General features: G+C 39.7%; 1 protein-coding gene across 1 annotated transcript in view; it reads right to left on the reverse strand.

Annotated features, from left to right (window-relative positions):
• Positions 1-14,903: 14,903 nt before the first annotated feature.
• The window catches only part of LOC133975539 (potassium/sodium hyperpolarization-activated cyclic nucleotide-gated channel 1), a 68,317-nt gene continuing 61,557 nt past the window's right edge, over positions 14,904-21,663 (reverse strand). Inside the window, exon 8 of the mRNA XM_062413509.1 lies at positions 14,904-20,445. Coding sequence (XP_062269493.1) covers positions 19,349-20,445 — 1,097 coding nt within the window. The 3' untranslated portion in view covers positions 14,904-19,348. The remainder of the gene's footprint in view (positions 20,446-21,663) is intronic.

The raw sequence follows: 21,663 nt of genomic DNA on the forward strand, positions 1-21,663 counted from the left end.
CATTATAATTCAATACTAAGCACTATAAACTACAGGTTTCTATGCAGACTGAGATTTTACAAATGAAATATATGATAACAACACATATTTACAAAAAACAATGGGTTAATGTCACACAATCCGGGTTGGCTCATAGTACTGATAATGTCAAATGTAATGCTCCAACAACTTTACTTATAATAACACATTTTTCCATAATTTCATAATATAATTCCATTGGTGGGATATTATTTCACCAAATGACCAACCTTATTCACCTTGTGCTTATACAGCAAAACTTTTAGCTATATTTAAATAACTTATTTAAAAAAGGTTACAAATCGTTTTACAAAGATCTGGTGCTTAACAATTCAAGTCATGTTTCAAGCTGATATTAACAAGCATTCTGTGTTTCAAGCCTCTCAAATGAGAAATGTCTGCTGTTGCTTGTTGGCTGGCAGTGGTGCAGAAAAGAAGAGTACTTCAATAAAAATGTTCAGTACTCTACTTGTGAAACAGTTGGGTTTGGAACCATTGTTTTAATATTTACGTGTATGAATGTGTATTTTATAAGCTCATCATATCTTGTTTTATGTAAACTCTGATACCTAATCAAACTAATAACTACATCTGTTGGATTATTGCGGGACGCATGGAGTAAAAGTTGCACACAAAGGAAATACTCTAGGTACTGCATGGTTTTTAAGTAGATGTACTTACTGAGGTCGTTCAGGAGGTACCTTGTTCTCTGGTGAATTGTGTTGAATGTCTTTAAAGCAGACCACACATACAGCAGTGTTGAATTTACAAAATCTCAAGAAAAAGAGAGAAGGTAAAAATCTAAACTTCCTCCAACTTTTTGCAGAAAGCAGTCACCAGATGTTTTGACTTAAATAAATAAATGTATTACTTTATATTGTATTTCAGTGAATGCTCAGCTAATTCAAACAGATCCATGGAGTCCACCCTTCATAAATAATATTCAGAGTGTTGATCAAACTCAAAAAACACACTGTTTTGAAATATGAAATCTGAGTATTCATTGCAGTGATTTGGGCTGAACTCTCTTTGTGCTATATTTAACAAATATATAGAAACACTGACAATAAATAGAACAATAATTCAACATAACAAACTTCAGCCTCCACATATTTGAATCAGCCCTTTAAAACAACAAATAGTGAACAATTAAGCCTTATAAAGCTACATGCTTCACGGCAGTACTGTTGTACTTACCCTGCATTAGCTTTTAGCTAGGTGTTCCTAATAAACTGGCTAAGAAGCTTTTGCTGCTGCTAACTTGGGAATAAATGTTCTACTTCCTCCTCCTGGACCTGCAGTGACCTTCTGGAGGGTTTTTTTCTGACAGGAGGAGACTCACTGATTCCCTTCTACTTTCTATATATATGCTTATTTTACTCCTTGTAACTTATTTTTGAATTCTTATGCAGATTCATCCCTTTTGTTTCTTTCACATCTTTCAATATCTTTACCTCCTTTATTCTGCTCCTTTTTAATCTATTTTACACTTCTTGGAAATGGTTTAAAACTCTGCTTTCTAATCATAACTTGAATAATCAAATGTCGTCTCTGCATCGTTTTAATGTCCCTTTACAGCCCCATGAATCTACCTCTGTGTATGAAACACCCTCTAAAATTAAAACCTAATGATGCACTACAAACAAACTGTTTTGAAATATGAAGTCTGAGTATGGAGTGCAATGCTTTGGGCTGAACTCTCTCTGTGTAATATCTACCAGGGAACCTCTAATAGAGGTGCATGTTGCAGGGACACGGATTTTCTCTGCACACAACTGATGATATAATAATGTTGAGTAACATACTTACCCTGTATCTGAAACTCAACATGACTTAGGTCATAGGGTTTTCTGATTGCACTTAACATTCAGCATATAGTGGACCATCAAGGTTTTTAGATATCATATCTATCATGTGTTTGTATAGAGGAGGTGGTCTACTGCATGCTTTTGACTGTTTCCCTCATATTTGTGAATTGCTGGGTTCAGATTTACCATCTCAGTATATACAAAATATCTTCTGTCTATTAGTTGGAGGTGATTTAATGCAGGATGACCGAGGCAGACCATCATCGTTGCAGTAGCACACGTCTCAAACCACACAGGATTGAAGGCTCTTGTGTGAATTTTGTAGGCCACTTTAGTGCAGCAAAGAATAATTAGTATCATAAAACTGACATATGATCTTCTGAGTTGATTGGTTATGGAGCAGAATGGAGTTTCTGTCCAGCACCTAATCATTGTGCGATCCAATAGCCACCTTGTTTTAGCTCAGGTTTTGGTCTCCACTTGCTCTTGATGGTTGTAAGCCGCATCGTTCACTGCCTTGTCTCGTATTGTATCTTCTGTTCGGAGCAAACGAGGTGTACAATCATAGTTAGACATTTTTTTCTCTTAAAATAGCTGTGAAAGTCTAAAGTAGTTTAATACATTGTTATTAACAATATTTTTAGAATGGAAATGTAAAAACATGTTTTAAGTCACACCATCTTTCCAGTGTAATACTGTTAGGCCACAATAAACAAATAAGCATCAAGCTGTTTATCTTTCTAACTACTCTTCCTTTCCTCAATCTGGATAGTTTACCTAAAGGAAAGTATAGCCCCTTAATTGATAAACGACCTAATCACCTAAACTTACCATGGTGCTATATAAAATCAATATCTAATCACACACTAATTAAAAAATCTATCTGTCGGCTCGGAAAGAAGCACCCCTGAATTTATGGATCCGATGTCTGTCGATACAGTCACCCGTGTGCATTCACTTTGGCTCACTTTCTACATGAGAGACAGTCACCGAGAGTCAAATCGCTTAGAATGTATACGATCAGCCGGTAATGGATGCAGCTTCCTGAAATGATTAGATATGCACATTGTCATTGACACGCCATTAAATATGAAAGCAGACACAGCAGCGTACATGAGAGGACGTGATGTGATTCACTCAACAGCTCTTGAGGTTTTATTGTGATAGTGATACTAGACATTAATTAAAACAGCGTCACAGGACTACATTTGCATTGTAATATCTTTGTTGAAAATGGAGAAATCTCTCTGAAGTCCGTCTCCATTATCTTATATGAGTATATATAGGAACTTGGCACCGGGAAGAATCAAAATGTTAAGAATGTTAAAGCAGTTCTACGTATAATAACCTAGAAAGGTGCATTGAATGTGCATTGAACGTCCTGAACTTTTCATGCGGCAATGGAAGCAACATCCCAAAATTTTCTTTAAACAAACATTCAAGTGCAGGCGCTACCAAATCAAATCATTTTAATGTGAAAGCGAAGGTAGAGAGAGAGTAACCGGTGTTGTTGTGGGGGTGGGGGGTACTTTAAGATATTTTCTGACACTGACTAATTACTGTTATTACAGCTCAAAAATGGAAATTAGCAATTCAGGTTTCCCACTATAATACTTCCAACTCATATGGGACTACATGTTGTTTTAAATTATATTAAGACATTCCAATAATACTTTTTCTCATATTGCACATGCAAATAAATTAACAAATTAATTATTGTGTATTAGTGCGCACACATCATCTTTTTTTCTTATTTAGTTTGCAAACTGAGCTTAAGAGTTCTCTTATATAACACTGGCTAGATAATCCACTCAGTATAAATTGATTACCACTTTAGCTATTGAGTCAGATTGACCATTCATCTTTTTAATTTGTCAGTAACCCTCTCTGTGTGTGGTGCTCCATCATTGTAATGGAGAGTCCAGGAATTAATTATTACACATATCCTCTCTTACAGTAAAGTAGAACCTCATTACAGGACAGAATTACTGATGCTGCAGAGAGTCGTGCTGGGGAGAGTGGTGAGTATTGTGTGTCACATCGCAACAATGTCAGGGTCATTGCAACTAATTGAGCCACATGTTGCACTTGATTTGGAAGCAATGACAGTGTCAGGGTGCAATGTGTCGGGGGCATTTCTGGAGTCACTGCTGCGGAGAAAAAAATAATTGAAATAGTCTTGGTAGTTAGCAAGAGAATATTTAGTGATAAACAAAGTGAAAAATATTATTTAGAAACAATTCAGATACTGTGAGATGCTTAACCAAAACGATACCAATGAAAACCAGAACTGTATTGTATTTAAAACGTCTTTTATTCTCCCTCTCTGTACATCCAGAAACTTTGTCAAGAGGTTATCAAGAAGTTAATTACACACTTTCACCTCCCCCTCAGGATAAATTGCTATCACCTCTGGGATTTCTTAACTGTATTGTGAATTAGCAAATGTTAGCAATCAACACAACTTAAATAGTCAATCAATTAGTCACTTGTCAAACAAATTATGCAGAACCTTACTGGTCCAAGATTAAATACCAATTTTTTGACAGTTCCAGGCTCTGAAACGTAAAGGTGTACTGCATTTCCCTGATTTATATTAAGTATGTTGGACCGTTGGTTAGACAAGAGGAAAACACACTTTTAATGAGGTCACCATGGGCTCTGAGAAATTGTGAAACCTTAATGAGAAGAAAGTATTGGCAGATTTTTCTATCATGAAATTATTGCTGCCCTTAAAACATCCTAGCCTCTTTGCAATATTGTGTTTTGTTTAAACACAAAGTTTAGATCAGTCCAGTGAACAGCTGATTCACGCTAAGTGCACATTTGTCAGCACTCTCTGTTGGGTGCGTACGTGGCCTCGATCTTAGAGGGATCAGTCGGAGCACGTCGGGATTCCCTTTGCCCCGTCACTTGTTCATATTGCAGGCTGACGTTTCTAGGAAATCATTAATCCTGACAGATTAATGTTGGAGAGCAGAACAGTGGGTCTGGTGTGGGGATATTGCATTGTGGTCGCTGATGCAGTTATAAGATAATCTACTGATCAAGACCCCTTAAAAGGACCCCTGCTGCATGTGTGCGCCATCAAAGCCACGAGTCAGTCAGAGAGAGGGATTCAGATGAGTAACTGAAGATACAGAGCTGCTCACAGGCTCAAGCTTTCATCCAGAGTGCTGTGTCATGCATTTGATGTTATATTAAATAGCACAAGACAAGATTAATTGTTTGATACGTAGTGTTGACGAATAATTATTTGTCAAAACCTGAGGGTATCAGATTTCAAAATTGCATTTGTGCTTGCAAATGAAGACAAATGGTGATGGGGAAGTCCACAAAATCTGTTCTTCTCCCTACAGTTAGTCAATAGTTTATGCAGCAGTTATTACCAGACTGTAAGGCTCAATTGAACTGAGACAAACCTGTGGTGGTCTGTGCCCATTTTTAAATAACTTTAGTCGCTTTATGGTAAGGATTAATTTACTTTACACTGCAAAATCCACAAAATATAATTATTATGTATGCCTTTGCAAACCAGAGGAGTTTCAGCCTACTTATGAACAATGTAAGACTCACTTGAGGTCACTGTGACCGTTGACCACCAAAATGTAATCGTTCACGAGTCAACTGGTCAAAATGCCACCATGGCCTTGACCTTTGACCCACATTTAATCAGTTGTGTCAACTTTTTTCCCAAGGCAAAACAGAGTTTTGTGAATTCATTTAGACCTTGACCTTTGGCTTTCAGTCACCAAATTCGTATCAGTTCATCCATGAGTCCAAGTCAAGATTTGTACGAACTTTGGAGAAATTACCTCCAGGCGTTCTTGAGATCTCATCTTCAAAACAATGGGGCAGAGGGATGGGCTGACAACTTGAAAACATAGTAAATATAAACAACAATAAACAATGAAAGTGGGGCTTAAGTTAAGGTACTTCAATGTAATTAATCCTATTATAACAATAGTAATTTTATTCAACATTCTTTAAGTTAATCACATTATTTGGTCTCTCTAGGGACTCTAGGGAGAAACAAGGTTGACGTAGTTTCTTGTGAACTGTCAGATCCACTCATCAATAGACTCCCATCCACCTAGGAAAGCTTCTAGTTACTTCCTCTCTTTGACTCTGTGGGTGGATTTGGGGCTGCGGGGAGGACGAGAGGGGAATACAGCTGCAGCAAAGGGCTTCAGAGAAGAGAGAGGTGTTATGGATGGAAAGACCTGTTCCATGAAGGAGATGATGAACACCATCTACTGACAGTTCATCAATATGTGTTTGAAAGGTGGAGGTGAGGTAGCATTAGCAGCATGAAGGGGCCCGGCCACAACACAGCCGAGGTGGCTATTACAACAATATTCACATTTCTTATTTGCCTCATGTCGCTGTTATCTTTCATGAGGTTTTGTTATTCCCCCTGAGGCATGTTGTCCTCTCAAAACTTGCTGATAATCAGGATTCAACTTTTCCTACTGCAGGAGCTATATGAGGCTTTTACTCAGGGTGAAACAGAAAAAGCGTGAGAGAGAGAGAGCCTGTGTGTTATCTTTTAACAAGAAGCCTCTAACCTCTACCGTGAGGTCAGAGGAGACACCCAGCAGTCATATTTGAGGTTAAATGCTATGTGAAGGCAAGGTGCTTGGTAAAGGTTAAAGTGACTCACAGCGCATCTGGGTACCACACGCAAAGAAAAAAAAAAAGAAAAAAAGGAGAAATTCTGCGAAATAGAGGAAATTTCTGCTGTTCTCAGTGTGAACCCTGAGGGGGGGAGAGAGAGGCTGCTGCATGCAGCCCGACAGGTACGAGAGTTCATGGATGGAAATATCCATTGTTTAATCAAGTAAAAATAAATCAATGGCAGGTTTAATAATCAAATAATAACCACTTATTTGTTGGTTACTGTATTTTCTCTTGAATACAACGAGGATTCACAGATTCCTCTTCCTTAGTCTTTCATCTTTTGATCAAGTTTTAACCAAATTTCCAGAAAACTGTCGAAAGAAAAGCTAATTAATGCACAATGTTATGTACTACTGTTGAACTAGTATTACTATTCACATACAAATATGAATCAAGATAATAGTGGCACTAATTCTCTAGACCTTTACTGAGGAAGTCAAGATGACATCATTAAAAGAGTGCGAGTCAAACAGTGTAGTAAACATGAACACATGTCTTGTTGGTAGTGTTTGAATTTGATGAACGTTACAGTCACCTGTCTCTACATAGCTCTGATATCTGAAGTCATACTGTTTTATTTTAAATATTTTTTGCATTTCTTACAGTTTTTTAAAATTTTGGGCTATCATAGATAAAAGAAAATTATTGGCATGAATAATCTGGCATTAAATGTGAAAAAAAATTGATGTTGCTGCTGCTGGTGCCTGCACCTGCGCACATTTTACAGACTGTAAGCATCTGTTTCCGAAATAACATGTTTCGGAAACATATCATTTGACTGGGCCCTATGCTTCTGATTCTATTTTTGGACTTTATCCGAGAGAATTGGGATTCTCATGAATCTTTTAAGATGTAAACAATAAGATGATCTGCCAATGTTGTTATTGTGGCTGTGTTATTGAGCTGTCATGTTCGAAGTCCATCGTTGTCTTTGTGAACTGGAAACAAGAAATAGACTACCTACAGGCAAATCGAATGAACTGCAGAGCAAATGTTTACCTTGTAAGTGTATTGTTAAGTTTAGAAAATATGAAATAATAAGATTATGTGTTAAAGGCAGCAGTTTTATTTGCCATTCATCTCCATTCAACAGAAGGATATACATTTGGAAAGTGTTTTTACAGAGCTACACTTTCCAAATGTTCATTTCTGTCCAGCTGCAGTGTCCCATATTGAACATGGCCTCCTGTGAAGAGCAGACCTCACTGAGCTAATCTTGATCGACTTCTCAGACTTCAATATTGAGTTCAGATCACGAAGGCAGCGCTCCTGCTGTGTCCTCTTGGTAGAAGATGCGTAGTGAGATGGCTCCATTTCCATTGCAATGCATATTTTAAAAAGTCCTCCGATCTTTTGCCGTCCATATTAAATTACCCAACTTTATTTTAAACTATACCTGCACTCTTTTTGGCACCTGTGGTGTTGTACAGCACATCTCTGAATAATATCATAGTTTATGGACATGCAGCCATAGTGCATTTGTGAAGCTAGAGAACTGAAAAAGAACGCATGTTAGGTCATTGGCTGGTCCACAATCTGTGTTAAATTGCAGCGAACAAGTGTGAGATCACGTCAGGTCACCTATCACAGTTCATTCAGGTTTACCACAGTCACAACAACAATCATTCAATAATCCAATCACAACTCCAGACCACAACCCGGCGTAATCTGAACCAACAATTCGCAAGTGACTAATAGCTTGAGTCATTGTGTGTATTGGGGAGATGAGACTCATAGAGGATAATCCGGTTACCTTTTTGGAAGTGCGTTGGTAAATCTGCAGGTTGTTGCCTCTCCGGAGCGGATACATCATCTCAGACGTCAGATCTACTTGGTTTCTGTCCATCTGCTCATTGTTTTTTATAGTTTGACAAAGACCCCTATTTTTGGTTTTGGTTTTAGTTTTGTTTGTCAGACTTGACTCTGTCTGTTTGTGTTTTTACTGATACCGCTGCTAAATCAATACTTTTAAAACGGCTCTGTTGCCTAAAGGGGGAAGGGAAATTACACTTAAATTTGCATGACATAAATACAACCTAACTCAACTACAATAATTGAACACTTAATAACAGTTACTGGGATTTAGTTCAGTAGGCACCTGCTGCTATACACAACCCTTTTGTTAAGTGGGGAAAACATTTGTATTCCTTCACAGGTCAAAGGAGTAACAAGCTTTGGAGTCAGGTCATAAACTTGTTTTTGCTGCTTTGTATTTATACACGAAATATGCATTTTTTTTTCTTCTCATTTTCCACTCACTGACATTTGAACCAGAGAGCAAAGAACAGGGGGAACAAAACAGAACACATAACAGACCAGCTGGTGTTTGTGTGTGTGTGTGTATGTGTATGTGTATGTGTATGTGTGTGTGTGTGTGTGTGTGTGTGTGTGTGTGTGTGTGTGTGTGTGTGTGTGATACAAATAGGGTGGGCAGACACAGACAGAGACAAAGCAGCAGAGGAAGAGGCCAAACAGCGGCTGGCCAGCTCCTGCATTCTAATCAGCCCCCTGTTTTGGCTCCCAGGAAGCTCTCATCCAACAGCCGAGGACAGTGTGTGTCTCCTCAGTGCTTGCACAGACACCGAGTAAACACAAACACATACACACTTTCCTGAGGAAAATGACTCTGACTCGATAGCGCAGGGGGAACTGTAGGAGGTGAGAGGAGGCAGGAAACCGAGAGAGATGGAAAATGAGGTGACCCTGCTAAAAACAAGTCCACAATCCATCTCTGGCTGTCGTGGAAATGAAAAGTATGACTTATTTCAGATCAGAACCTCTGAAAAATTGCCTCACGGATACCCTACGCTTGTCTCTCCTGATGGGTGCGACCGTACTTGAACGCCCGAGGAATGGTCGCTTGGTTCCTAACGTTTCAAACGTCTTGAGGTGATTGCTGAAAATGAAATTTGATCTCGGGGACGAACGGGACACAAACTGAAAGGAGATACCTGCTTGATGAGCATGTACTTATGAATTACATGCTTCAGATTGGAGGAAAAGAAAGAGCACCAATGCTTGGAGCATTAGATTAATCGCCGGCAAAGTCACAACAACCAAAATTCCCAACTGCATGGCAATGATTGAAACAGCTTTATGCAAATGATACTTGTCTACTTATGAAACATATAAACCACTTTTTATGGCAAGCAAGTCATTTTCTATAAAATATGTGTACTTGCGTGTAGTGTGTAGTACTTGTGTGTAGTCTGTTAAGCGGATGAATTGTAAATCACAAGTCATTACCACGTGTGCCACAGATTTATTGAAATATATCTGAATGGGGATTATATTAAAATCCACCATTAGTCGAGAAAACTCCACAGCGCGACTGTTGGTCACCAGTGAGATGCTTTATGACGCACTTCTGTGGTCTTCACCCCTCCCCAGTATAATGGACTGTACTGTCCTTGGTGTAATTTAGCATTAAGAGCTGCAGGTCAAATAAAACACTTTAATATGCAACTGTAAATAAATTGAATCTGTAGGTTAACAGCGCTCTAAAGGACAAGCACGTTTACAGTCATTGTATGGTCACGCCAAGGTCACGGCGCATGTTCTATGGATCTAACTGAAACCACAACATCACAGAATTACCACACAAATATGAGAGGACCTCAAACTCACCCTGATGGAATACATTTCAACAAGCATTCAATTCACGCAGCAAGTTTTGATCTGGTTTAATATTGACCACTATTATATATTTTTTTTCCCTTTATCCTTATTTTATATTTTGTATGACATTGCTCTGATTCCCGAGCTGATCTGTTCCTCTCATCCGACACTTCCAGTGTACTGTTGAGCCCATGTTAACGTACACATGACAAATTAAAGTTGTAAACATTATCATTTAACATAGTTTACTAGAATGATTTAGTTGCATGATTCCCACAGAACAACTACGGGAGAGCGTGGCCTAGGGGATAGGTCAGTGTTCTGCATCACGAAGGTTGCTGGTTCGAATCCCACTCTTTCCCATCTGCATGCCTAAGTGTCCTTGGCAAGTTACTGAACCCCTAAATGGCCCCTCATAAATGTTGAGTGTACTATAAATGGAAGTCGCTTTGGACAAAAGCGTCAGCTAAATGTAATGCAAATTGTTTTGCTTAATCATTTTGTTGTACAGACTGTCATATCTTATAGATAACACTTAACCAATAGAGAAACATTAAAAAGACAAATTAAATTATCAATATTAACTTTTCAGACTTGTTGGTATCAGCGTATCATGTTTGCTGATATGCGCTACTATATATATTTTCCTTTATGAGGCATAAAATACATGTATTTATGTTTAATTTCTTAAGAAAATTATGACCTCTTTTAATTGACCTATTTAAGTAAAAAAATTGTATTTTGTGAAAAACAGGAAAAGCATCAGTATTGGGTAAAAAAAGAATATATATATGACAAGGATAGATGTTATAACACATATTTAATATGTGATCGTGTATGAAAAAATATAGATTTGTTTTTTTAAAGATCGAAGGAAAGAAAAGGAAGGTGTGTAAGAGATAAAAGGAACAATTGGTGCATAGCATGAGTATACATTTTTTATGACAGATCAAAGTCATTCAGAGTGTTCGTTGGACTTCAAAGACATTTAGAATCAGTCGGCTCACTTCACCTGTGGAGCTCAGCCAGAAACTCAGGGAGATACTTTGGAATAGAAAATCTACATTTCATTTACTTGAATCTCAAAGACGCAGCTGAAGATAATGGATTTTAACACTTATTTTCACGCTTTTGGGGAAAATATGGAGAGATACAATGATCTGGACCTGACCTTAGATATTGCAAGAGCGATTTGTGGAGAGATAAGTAACCTGACACCTCCTCAGGTCGTCCCGGGAGATGACTGGTTTTACCCCCTGGAGGAGACAACTGCAGAATACACCCCCCTGGTGGCTACAAGCCCCACCCTGGAGCAGCTGCTTGAGGATCTACATGCTGACCTGGATGCTCCACTGAGTTACCAGCAGCAGAGCTTCCTGCAGCCGTGCCCCGTGCACTGCCAGACACAGGTAAGGTCCTAACTGCAGGTTAGAGATAGATTCACAAGAACTGGATAAAAAATATTGACAATGTTAAGATGGGGACAGCTATTATACAAGCTTCTGGTATAAATATGTTCAAGTTGTGTTTTGACTGATGAAAAAGAGAATGCAGTTTGTCTGACCACCTATATTTTGTCTTTTCACATCTCCAGTTTGACAATCAGCAGACAGTGACTAAACGCCTGGAGGTGAGGCTGAGACCTATTGGAGTATTGTAAGTAGCACGCATGAGCACACACACACACACACACACACATTTTTTCCTTCAATCCCCTTTTTTTCTGTTTGACTGTGTTTCTGTAGTGATAAAAAGGTGATTTACGGGGCTCCAGGAGACAGAGTTCCTCCTCCAGTAAACGCCCGCAGTACACAGTAAGTCTGGTTCCCAGTCGTCTTATATTTCATTTATTTATATTGACTTGTGGACCTATGTCCCAGTTAACATGTTAGTTTCTTTCCTCATAGTTTTACACTGTGGTAATTCATGCAGTCTGTCTGTTTTGCTCTGTTTCCCCACAGAAAGAGAAAGCTTGTGATCGAGGAGGAGGACGACACGCATTACATCAAGAAGCCGCCCAACGCCTTCATGCTGTACAGGCAGGAGCAGAGGCCGAAAGTTTTGGCCAAACTCAGAAACTCTGACTCTGCGGCCGTCAACACCATCATTGAACAGATGGTAAGTGTCTTTGAGACTCTGTGTAACACAAACTTCACCTCACCAAGCAGCGCCTAAGACAACTCTTCTTAAACCTCTGGATCTGTTCATATTGTGCACTTGTCAGCCTGCATTTAAGTGCGGTTGTGTGTTGCTGTGTGCACTGCTAACTGACATGTTGTGTGTCCACAGTGGAAGACGCTCTCTAAAAAGCAGCAGGAGAAATATTATGAAGAATATAGGAGGCTGAGTCGAATCCACAGCCAGCTCTACCCTGACTGGTCAGCAAGGGACAATTATGTAAGTTCACTGCTCTCATACAAATCATACATGTTCACGTTGTTACTATACATGATACAACACTGAGGTGTTATCCGCTGACGTCAGATAGAATGTTTAAAGTATTTATTTTTCGTTTACAGGGAAAAAAGAGGAAGAGGAGCCCGAGGAAGACTGTCGAAGGGGTCTCTCCAGGAAGTGGCTGTCCTCCCCGCTTTGCTCCTTCATGGAGAAATTCACATTACAAGTCATAAGGAGCAGTTTGAGCCTCCTCCCCTTAAAGCACATCTGCAGCTGTGCTCCTCTCCACTGACTCTTCTTTTTAGCACTTTTACCTTGAATGACCTTCAATGAATCTCAGTCACTCTTAGTATTTCTTAAAGGGTAAGGGTTATCAACTTTTACATTTTTGTAAAAATTTTGCCTCTAAGATGTTATTTTTGTATCTATGTTTGTGTTGTTGTACTTTTTTATGATTATAAAGCACTTTGGATCAACTAATGTTGGTTTTAATATCTGTACATGTTAATAACACAATTTAATGATTCCTCTTATCACTTCCTGGTCTGAGTTTTGATCAAAAGTTAGATTTTTAATACTTGATAGCATTCAGTTTAGTTTTACACAATCACGTATGAGTCTTTGTGGGAGTTACTCTCATGCGGAGTATGAATACAGCAAAGTAAAAAGTAAAGTTCATTAAAAACCTCCTGCCACAGTTAAAGCACATTAATATTATCATATAGATTAAAAGCTTTGCAGCAAAACTAGTGATTACTTCCCTCTAAAATATGACGTGGGTCTGGCTCTTGATGTCCCACTGATGGTTACTTTTAAGAATATATTCTTGTTCATAAAAATAATATTGACTCAACACTTTTGCCAACCTTGAGGTGGATAAATGGGGGTCAAACCTAAGCCTGTAACCTTATTTTAATCTGGTTTTGAAGGAGATAACGCCCACTAATCCTAACCATAGTCTTGTAGGCCGGGAGGAGAGGACAAAGCCTAACCTGTTTGAAACAAAGGGAGTGACGGGCTAAGGAACACTGGCAGGAAAGAGTTTGTGATTTAGCATGGTTGACAAGTGCAACCTGGGAGTTAGACCTAATTTACTTATGCATGACAGCCTGGTTTGACATCTCTGCTCCCTCACGATATCCTGACTTTGCCACAAAGAACCAAACAACTGGATCTGAGTGAAAGTAGCTTCCATTGCTCTGTCACCTTAAGTAAATATAAATAATGTTTGAGTTACAATTACCTCCCCCAAGGGTTTGTTTAGCTAATTTAACTTTAGCTGTCACAAACACTCTTAGTGCAGTTATTTATTAATTGGAGACAGCATTCTGTTTAGATAAATATGGGGCTGGAAAAGAACTTTAAAACAATGCGAGAACCTTTTTGTCACAGTTCCCCCAAGGAGTGCAAACTTGTTCATCACATTTCTTCTTTAAGATCTGAGACATGGAGTTGGTGTGGGCGTCACTCACCCTGGTCAGCTCGGCTCTCCTCTTCGTCATGGGTGGACTTGGGTGGCTCGTACTGTCGGAGCATGAACTCTTCACTCATAGTAACCCTCTTCACCCTGTTTTGGATAGGGCTGATACTTCTGATAAGATTGCACTAGAAGGACTAGGTTGTTTTTCTCTATATCCTTTTTTAATGCGGACTAATAATGTTGGCTGTAGCACAATTACCAGTGTCTAAGCGTACTAATCGGGCCTAATTTGCTCAATTAACAGCCTATCTCTTTAATTAAATAGAAGATGAACAATTTGACCAGCACAATGGAAGATTGATGGTTGTGCCCTTTTCACAGTATAACTGATGGAACAGATATGCAGCTTTAAAAAAACACAGTGGATGTATATATGTTTATGCTAAACAGCAGAGCCGGGTGGGAGTAGAACCTCATTCAAGGCACCACTGTAGTCATTGTAATGACTATCACAAAGACTTAAGATGTACAACGGTGTGTGTGTGTGAGAGATTGAGAGTATTGAGAGAATAATAATAAACACCAATAAATAATTAATTACGGCATTAACAACAATAATTCAAACTAAGTCGTGACAGTTGTGATGACAGCTTTTTTCGTATTGTTTCATCTTTAAATGTTAGTAAACGTTTATTTTTATTATTGATTAAATCAGAGATGATTTTCTTGACTAATCATGTATTCTTTAGTTCTATTAAACATCCAGAACATTGTCAACTGTATCACCTCAAGCTTTTTTTTTTCCATTCCAACCAATAGAAAGAAAACTAAAGAAATTAAGGTTGCGAACAAATGTGACATAGAACCCATTCAATCATGTTTGAGAAGCAGAAACCAGCAAATACAGGTCATACAAATTATAAATCTTTTACTATTCGATCATTAGAGTAGCTGCTGATAAATCTTCTGAGGCTCATATAAACATTCCAAATCAGTTTAGCTCTAATGTTGTTGTACAAGACACCTTAGCCTGCATTAATAACTATAGTAAATGTGTGCATGGTCATACAGAGAGATGTCTTTTGGAGAGCTGCTTTCAGACATGCACTCAACTCTAGAGGGGCTGGATGTGTGAACGCAAATGTGCGAGTGAGAGCCTCCGGACTTTCTCCCCCTGACAACAGTCCCCTGACAAAAAACCTGCAGAATGTCCGGTGTAGCCGATGGGAGGACACAGCAGGAGGTTCTCCGCAGGATGCACAGGGGGGCGATTGAAACAAAAATGAAATAAACAACCCAAAGAATATAAATAGCTCTAAAAAAAACGGTGCGACAGGCGTAGAAGACAGACAAAGATGTCAAGAGAGCTTTTGGTGTAAAGGAAAAACATGTGATCCCTGCTTCATTGTGGAGAGGAACCTCCTGAGAAAGTTGGGACCCAATTCTGGAGATCATCCAGAGTTCATGTCTGAAAACAGCCTCAGATGACTGATGGGTGGATTGGTAATGAATGGAAGTCCCAGGTGACCACACACAGACAGATTCCTCACCTCAAAATGACACTGTTCTGACTCCTCTCCGTCACTGCCTCATCTTCCATTTCATTTCTGCATTTGCTTCCCCCCTCAAATTGCAAATTAAAAACAAAACGCACACTGCCCGACAACAGAACGACACACACTTGCTTTTAAATGACAATTTGTCGTTTATTTTCTATATTTTAAAGGTTTATTATTTACAAACAAAATAAACAAAAAAAAAATCAAAAAGATTTTTTGACAAACACTGTTTGTCTGCATATTGTTGTAAGAAAGTCTACATTTATCTTTCTTCCGTCTGTATCAAATAACCAACTAATAGTTCGTTGTCTCTAAACCTTGGATTACATGAGCATGAGCTGAACAATGAAAGTGTGAGCGGTGCCGAGGAGGGTGGGGGTGCTCGCTGCGGCTCCCGCCCCCCCCCCCTCCCTCGCTCCGCTGTGCACATCATCAGTAAACATATGAAACCTGTGGTCATCGGAAACCAAACGAGCGTTTGGTGTGTCCTCTCTGGGCATTATACTCACTTCTTTTTGCATCTCTTTATTATTCTTTTTTTAATCCTCAAACCAACAAAACAAAACAGAAAAAGAAAAAGAAATATACAAATATATGTGCTGGTTTGTTGAGAGTCTCTATACTGCTAATATGTAAGCTCATTATTTTTGTGTTATACATCACCATTAATGCCCATTCCAGTATGTTAGTTTGTGATTGGTATAGTGAAAAAAAGCACATAGCTGGGAAGCTCTCCCTCCAAAGGCAAGTATCAAAAACAGCACAAACCAACAGTGCTGCTATCCATCTTGACTGTGCACTAGTTCCTATTCACTATGGCATATTCACAATTAAGCGCTCTCTGTTGTAAATAGAACAACCCCCTCCCTCCCCCACCTCCAACCTACTCACTCAGAACCTCGTACAGGATCAGGGCAGCGCAAACTCTCGGGGATATTGCTCCCGTCTCGGACTCATTCAACATCCCTACCTCTTGCTGAAATAACCCCTACCTTCTCTTTTGTTTTTCCTTCTTTAAATGATCAGAAAGTGCAATTTAAATAACAAAGACAATGACTCAGAATGTTTTGCTTTGGCCAGTTTTCCTTCCACGCATCAATATTCACCCCAAACATCAGCGACTCGCGACAAAGAAACGTACAAAGGTTCTTCAAATTTTGAGTGTGACCTGACTGCAAGGTCAAAAGATTGCACTTTTTTTTTCCTTTTTTTTCACTTTTAAACTGTACACGACCTAAATATCCTAAATAGCTCGACTGAGAACTTGAGGAAGAAAAAAAAACCTGGCTCTAGATAGAAGTTCACATTGTAAGTTAAAAAGGTACCAATTGGATAAACGGAGACATTTGGCCATCATCATCGCTTGTTCCTTCCCCGTCTAAAAACACTGAGACATAGAACACGTAGAGTATAGTAAGAATGAACAGGCGGTCGTGTGCAGGAAGTGCCCCCCTCCACCCCCCCACCCCCCCGCAAGCAACGAGCTCGCACGCTTAACAAAGGATGGAACATGGCTATAGTTTAGGCACGGATACTTAAGAATGTCCATGTGAAGAGTCAATGCTTCTGTTCACACACACACACACACACACAGAGTCTAGGCAGACGGACAGTGAACGAAACGTAATCTAACATTAACATTTAACGTCAACATTTTTGAGATAGTATCTTTTTTTCTTTTAAGTATTTGTGACAGTGCATGCTTTCATGACAACTGGTGGATCGGCTGTATCGGTACACTATCGACATAATCTGGAGCCGAGACTTGTGGTCTTCTTCCAAAAGACGTCATCACCGAGGGCTTAGTCACTCCGGAACTGATGGGGCCTTGAAAACCATGACTCTTCTTAGAAGTAGTGAAATGACAGAACACGGACAGGGAGGGGCTTGAGCACGATGTACAATCAACAGTGTTTGCAGGGAAATGACCTGTGAGCCATAATGGCTGCACGGTCATCAAACACTTTAGCTATTATGAGATTAAAATATTTGAAATCCTTTTTTTTTTTTTTTTTTTTTTCTTTTTGTTTAATAGAGTGAGTCACAGTATTCTGGCTTGACCTTGCTTCCCCCATTCTCAGCGTCAGTCTGGGTCAGTTGAGAGTGGCTAAGCCCACGTAATGGATTTACATGAGAGAGAAACCTTAATGCAAACCAGCGCCCCCCCCCCCCCCCTTTCCCCGACTTGCAGGGGCACAGAAAGACCTCAGTGAAAATTCGAACCCCTCTACACCCTTGAGAAACTGGATCGCTGACGTCCGTAAGCGAAATAAAAACGTGCGTGTGGAAAATGTGCCGCGCTCTTACACTACGGCAACTGTGATGTGAGAGCGTACAGTTTGACTCGAGAAGCAAAAAATTTAAAAAATCTGAGTCCCATTTCTGTCATTTGATAATCCATCTCATAAAATAATCAGTTTGACTTAAAACATTATTAATAGTGGTTCCTAAAAAGAGCTATGAGGCGACAGAAAAAGACGTGTTTTCTCAACGATGTGAATGTAGATATATGTTCACTCGAACTATACTAGAACTAGGAGTAGTATACAGAGAGAGAGAGGGGGGTTATTAAATGTCATTATCATTAAGTTGTGCTAGCTATTGCATTAAGGTTTGTTTATCTCTTATGAAACATACGTATTTTTGTCTCTTAACCTTTTGTCGCATTTAGATGATCCAGGTTCCTGATAGAAGTAAGACATTGTTATGATAGAGAATGCACCACACAGTATCTGTAAATACTAGCTCTACAAAACTATTTACAGCACACATATAGGTAATCTTTATGTCACAGTCTATTGCATAATGGTGATAATCTTTAGTTTATAAATATTATAAATATACACAGAATTTCTAAGCAACGTTACATAACATCTCAGCCATCTGAAATCAGAAATAGAAAAACAATAGCATCCATCCATATCTTTCTCCACACTCCAAACCAAAAAATACAGAAACAGCATTTCTATTATCTATTCCCTTTTTGACCCATAACACTGTCAAGAGTTTGTTTGCGAGCCGCTGTGGGGATATAGCAGCTCAGCAGACTGGATTCTCATCGCTGAAAGCAACACAACACTTAGTTACAGTATTCGTTGGTTTCTGGGATGGAGGTTCAGGAAAATCGGCGTGTGAGATTTATTTTTACGTGTGCTTTCTGAGATTATTCGTCAGAGTCGCTCGCACTTATTATTCCACAGTGGTGCCTAAAGCTTCTTAATAGGAGAAGATGATTTTCCTCTTCCTCAGTGGTAAAAAAAAGAAAAAGAAAAGTCATTGTCGTAATCCACAATGCATTCCAGTTTTAAAAAAGAAAGCAAAAAAAGCAAAAAAAACTTACATCATATATAATTCTTTATATTTCTCAGAAAGGAAGACTGATGTTTATACTACAGCTTTTAAATTGCCATTGCCAAATATTGTAGTTGGATTTTATACACAGTCACATACACATACACACACACACACACACTCGCACACATCATCCATCCACACAGCTATACATGCATACATACATACATATATATAAATATATAAATGTATGTACGTGTATAGCAGCATATATATATATATATATATATATATATAAATAAATGATTAATATGGCGTAAAAGAAACAGATGTGTCTGTATAATATACATTCTTAAGTTTAGGGAGACAATGTGTCTAAAATATAATACAAGGGCTTGTATGTACAGGATTTCTTTGAGGTTATTTTAGAATAAAACCGGAGAGAAAAAAAAATGCTGGAGTTCCTCATTTTCATCTCTTTTGCTGTATCTCCATCTTTAAAATTGAATCCAAACATGTTTAAGTTTAAAAAATGAAAAGGGGGAACAAAAATGGGATCATAAATTGGATGCAAAACGCATTTTGTCTTGCTCAGTCTCCGTACTGCTCAGGACAGAATCTCTCCTCGATCCGGGGGATTCCCTGTGCTGGGTTGAGGATGAAGATGCTGCCGCTGCCACTGCTGCCGCCGCCGCTGCCGTGGCCGAGCGAACCGGGGGCAGAGCTCCTGATGACATCTGCCGGAACAAGTTGACCCGCTGGGGCACCGTAGTGCGGATGCCACCCGGCAGATTCATTCCCTGGATCGCTGCTGCTGATGGTGGCACGATGGAGGCCAGAGAGTCTCCTGAGGCTGGGTGCACCCTGGGCCCCAGAGATGTGTCATGTGGCAGTGACGGTTGGGAGGCCGATAAGTGTCGGACATCTCGACCCAAGCTGCCTGACTGAAGAGCCTGTGTGCTCTTGTGCATGTCTCCCCGCTGAGGTGAAGGGACCTGCTGCTGATGCTGAGGCGACGGCTGCTGCTGCTGTGCTGCAGAGGTTGCAGCTGCAGATGACACAGTGGGCTGCTGAGCGAGCTGCTGCTGTGTTGATAGAGATGGTTGGGCGAGGGGCTGCTGGATGAGTGACAGCTGGGAGCCTGTGCGCGAACCGTACTGGAAGCTCCGGCTTGCCAGAGGGGTCTGCACGGGCGGACTACACATGGCCGCCGTGAAGGAGCAGGGCGACATGATCGCTCCCTGCTGCTGCAGCGGGGCCTGTGGGTTGATCGAGGAAGAACTCAGGCTGCCATGGGAAACACTGGGTGCGGGGTAAATCCCCTGCGCTGCGGCAGTGGCAGCAGCCGGCAGCATGCGGGCAGCGGAGGCATTGGCTATAGCTGAAGCACTGAAGGTCAGGGGTACTGAGGACTGCTGGAGCTGATTGATGCCGAAGGCATTGGAGAAGGGCGGCTGGGCTGGTGAGTTAATGATGGAGTTTCCTGACATTGGGGTTGAGTTCATCCCGGTGACCGACATTTTGCGGTCCACCATCATCACCATCTCCCGGTCCTGACGGATAATCTGCTTCAATATCTCGTTCTCCTGCGTGTTGAAAACGCCGGCGTTCAGATCCTTCTGGAACTTCTGCAGCAGCAATGAGTTCTTCTTCCCTGTTGGGGTGCAGTCGGGAAAAGTGAGCACAAACAGCCATGGCAAACTTTGGTTACACTAAACCACAGGTACAGGGCAGAATTGAGGACAGTATTCATAAAGATTGCAGCTTGTATATCTCAATAGTAAGACTGTGGCATGTTTGCATTTGCACAGAATTTCAAAAAGAAGTTTCACGTTCCTGATTCCACCAAATGGTCTAATCCTACAAGCTGCATCTTTTTTATGTCCACTAAGTTTTGTCAAAATCGAATAAAAAGTGTGGAGAACATTGTATGGTAATGACTATGGAGAAGTATACAGGGGAGTGAAGGACACACAAGGAGACAGACATTACTAAAAGTGTGACGTGATAGCGTAGACTGTGAAAAGGTGCTGATGTGGACAATGGGACACAGAAGAATACTGATGAGTTGTACCCACACACGATACTGGACTGTTTTTTTAAGAAGAGAAGACAAAAGGTCTTAGCTGGAAGAATACATTTAAAGTCACATTCTATTTAAATCACAATGACAACTTGACTAAAACACACCACAAGGACACTCAGATAACCTTTAACAGTTTCTAAGGTTAAAAAAAAAAAGACATCAACAAAGATCTATTCCTACATACACACTACTGTACCTTACCATAGATATTTTATAGGTAAATATTAATACATAATAATAAACTTTATACATCTTATCGCAGAATAACATGTTATCGTTAATGTTTTTCTTTGGATAAAATGATTTGGACGTTTGCATCTATTTTAGTTAAGTATCTACAAGATCGTATAATAAAAATAAATTGTTCCCTTAATAAAGTTAATATTTAGTTGTGCACTCAAAAGGGTGTTTTCAGCCCACGGGCTAAGTACTCGTTCCCAACTCGTCATAAACTCATGAACCATGCTAATAAAAGGTTTGACAGATGCCGCTGTGCAACCGCAAAAACGTTTAAAATATGGGAGATTAGGAGCATACCTGTGGTAAAATGCTACTTAAGGAGAGACATCTTGAAACTGTTTTCTTATTGGGTGGGAGCTGCCACATCAGGCGATAATGATAATAAAGAGGAATGCTCCCTTTAGCACGTTTGCTGCCGAATGACTGTCTCCACATTTATTGAGAGGATGCGTTTTTCTTGTAATTACTGTTGACCTTGCATATCGACGGGGCTGCGGAGCATTATTTGTCGCTAAAGAAGACGGAGTGGAATTTCAGTGCGCTGAA

This window comes from Platichthys flesus, chromosome 19, assembly GCF_949316205.1.
Source record: "Platichthys flesus chromosome 19, fPlaFle2.1, whole genome shotgun sequence".
Lineage (NCBI taxonomy): Eukaryota > Metazoa > Chordata > Actinopteri > Pleuronectiformes > Pleuronectidae > Platichthys > Platichthys flesus.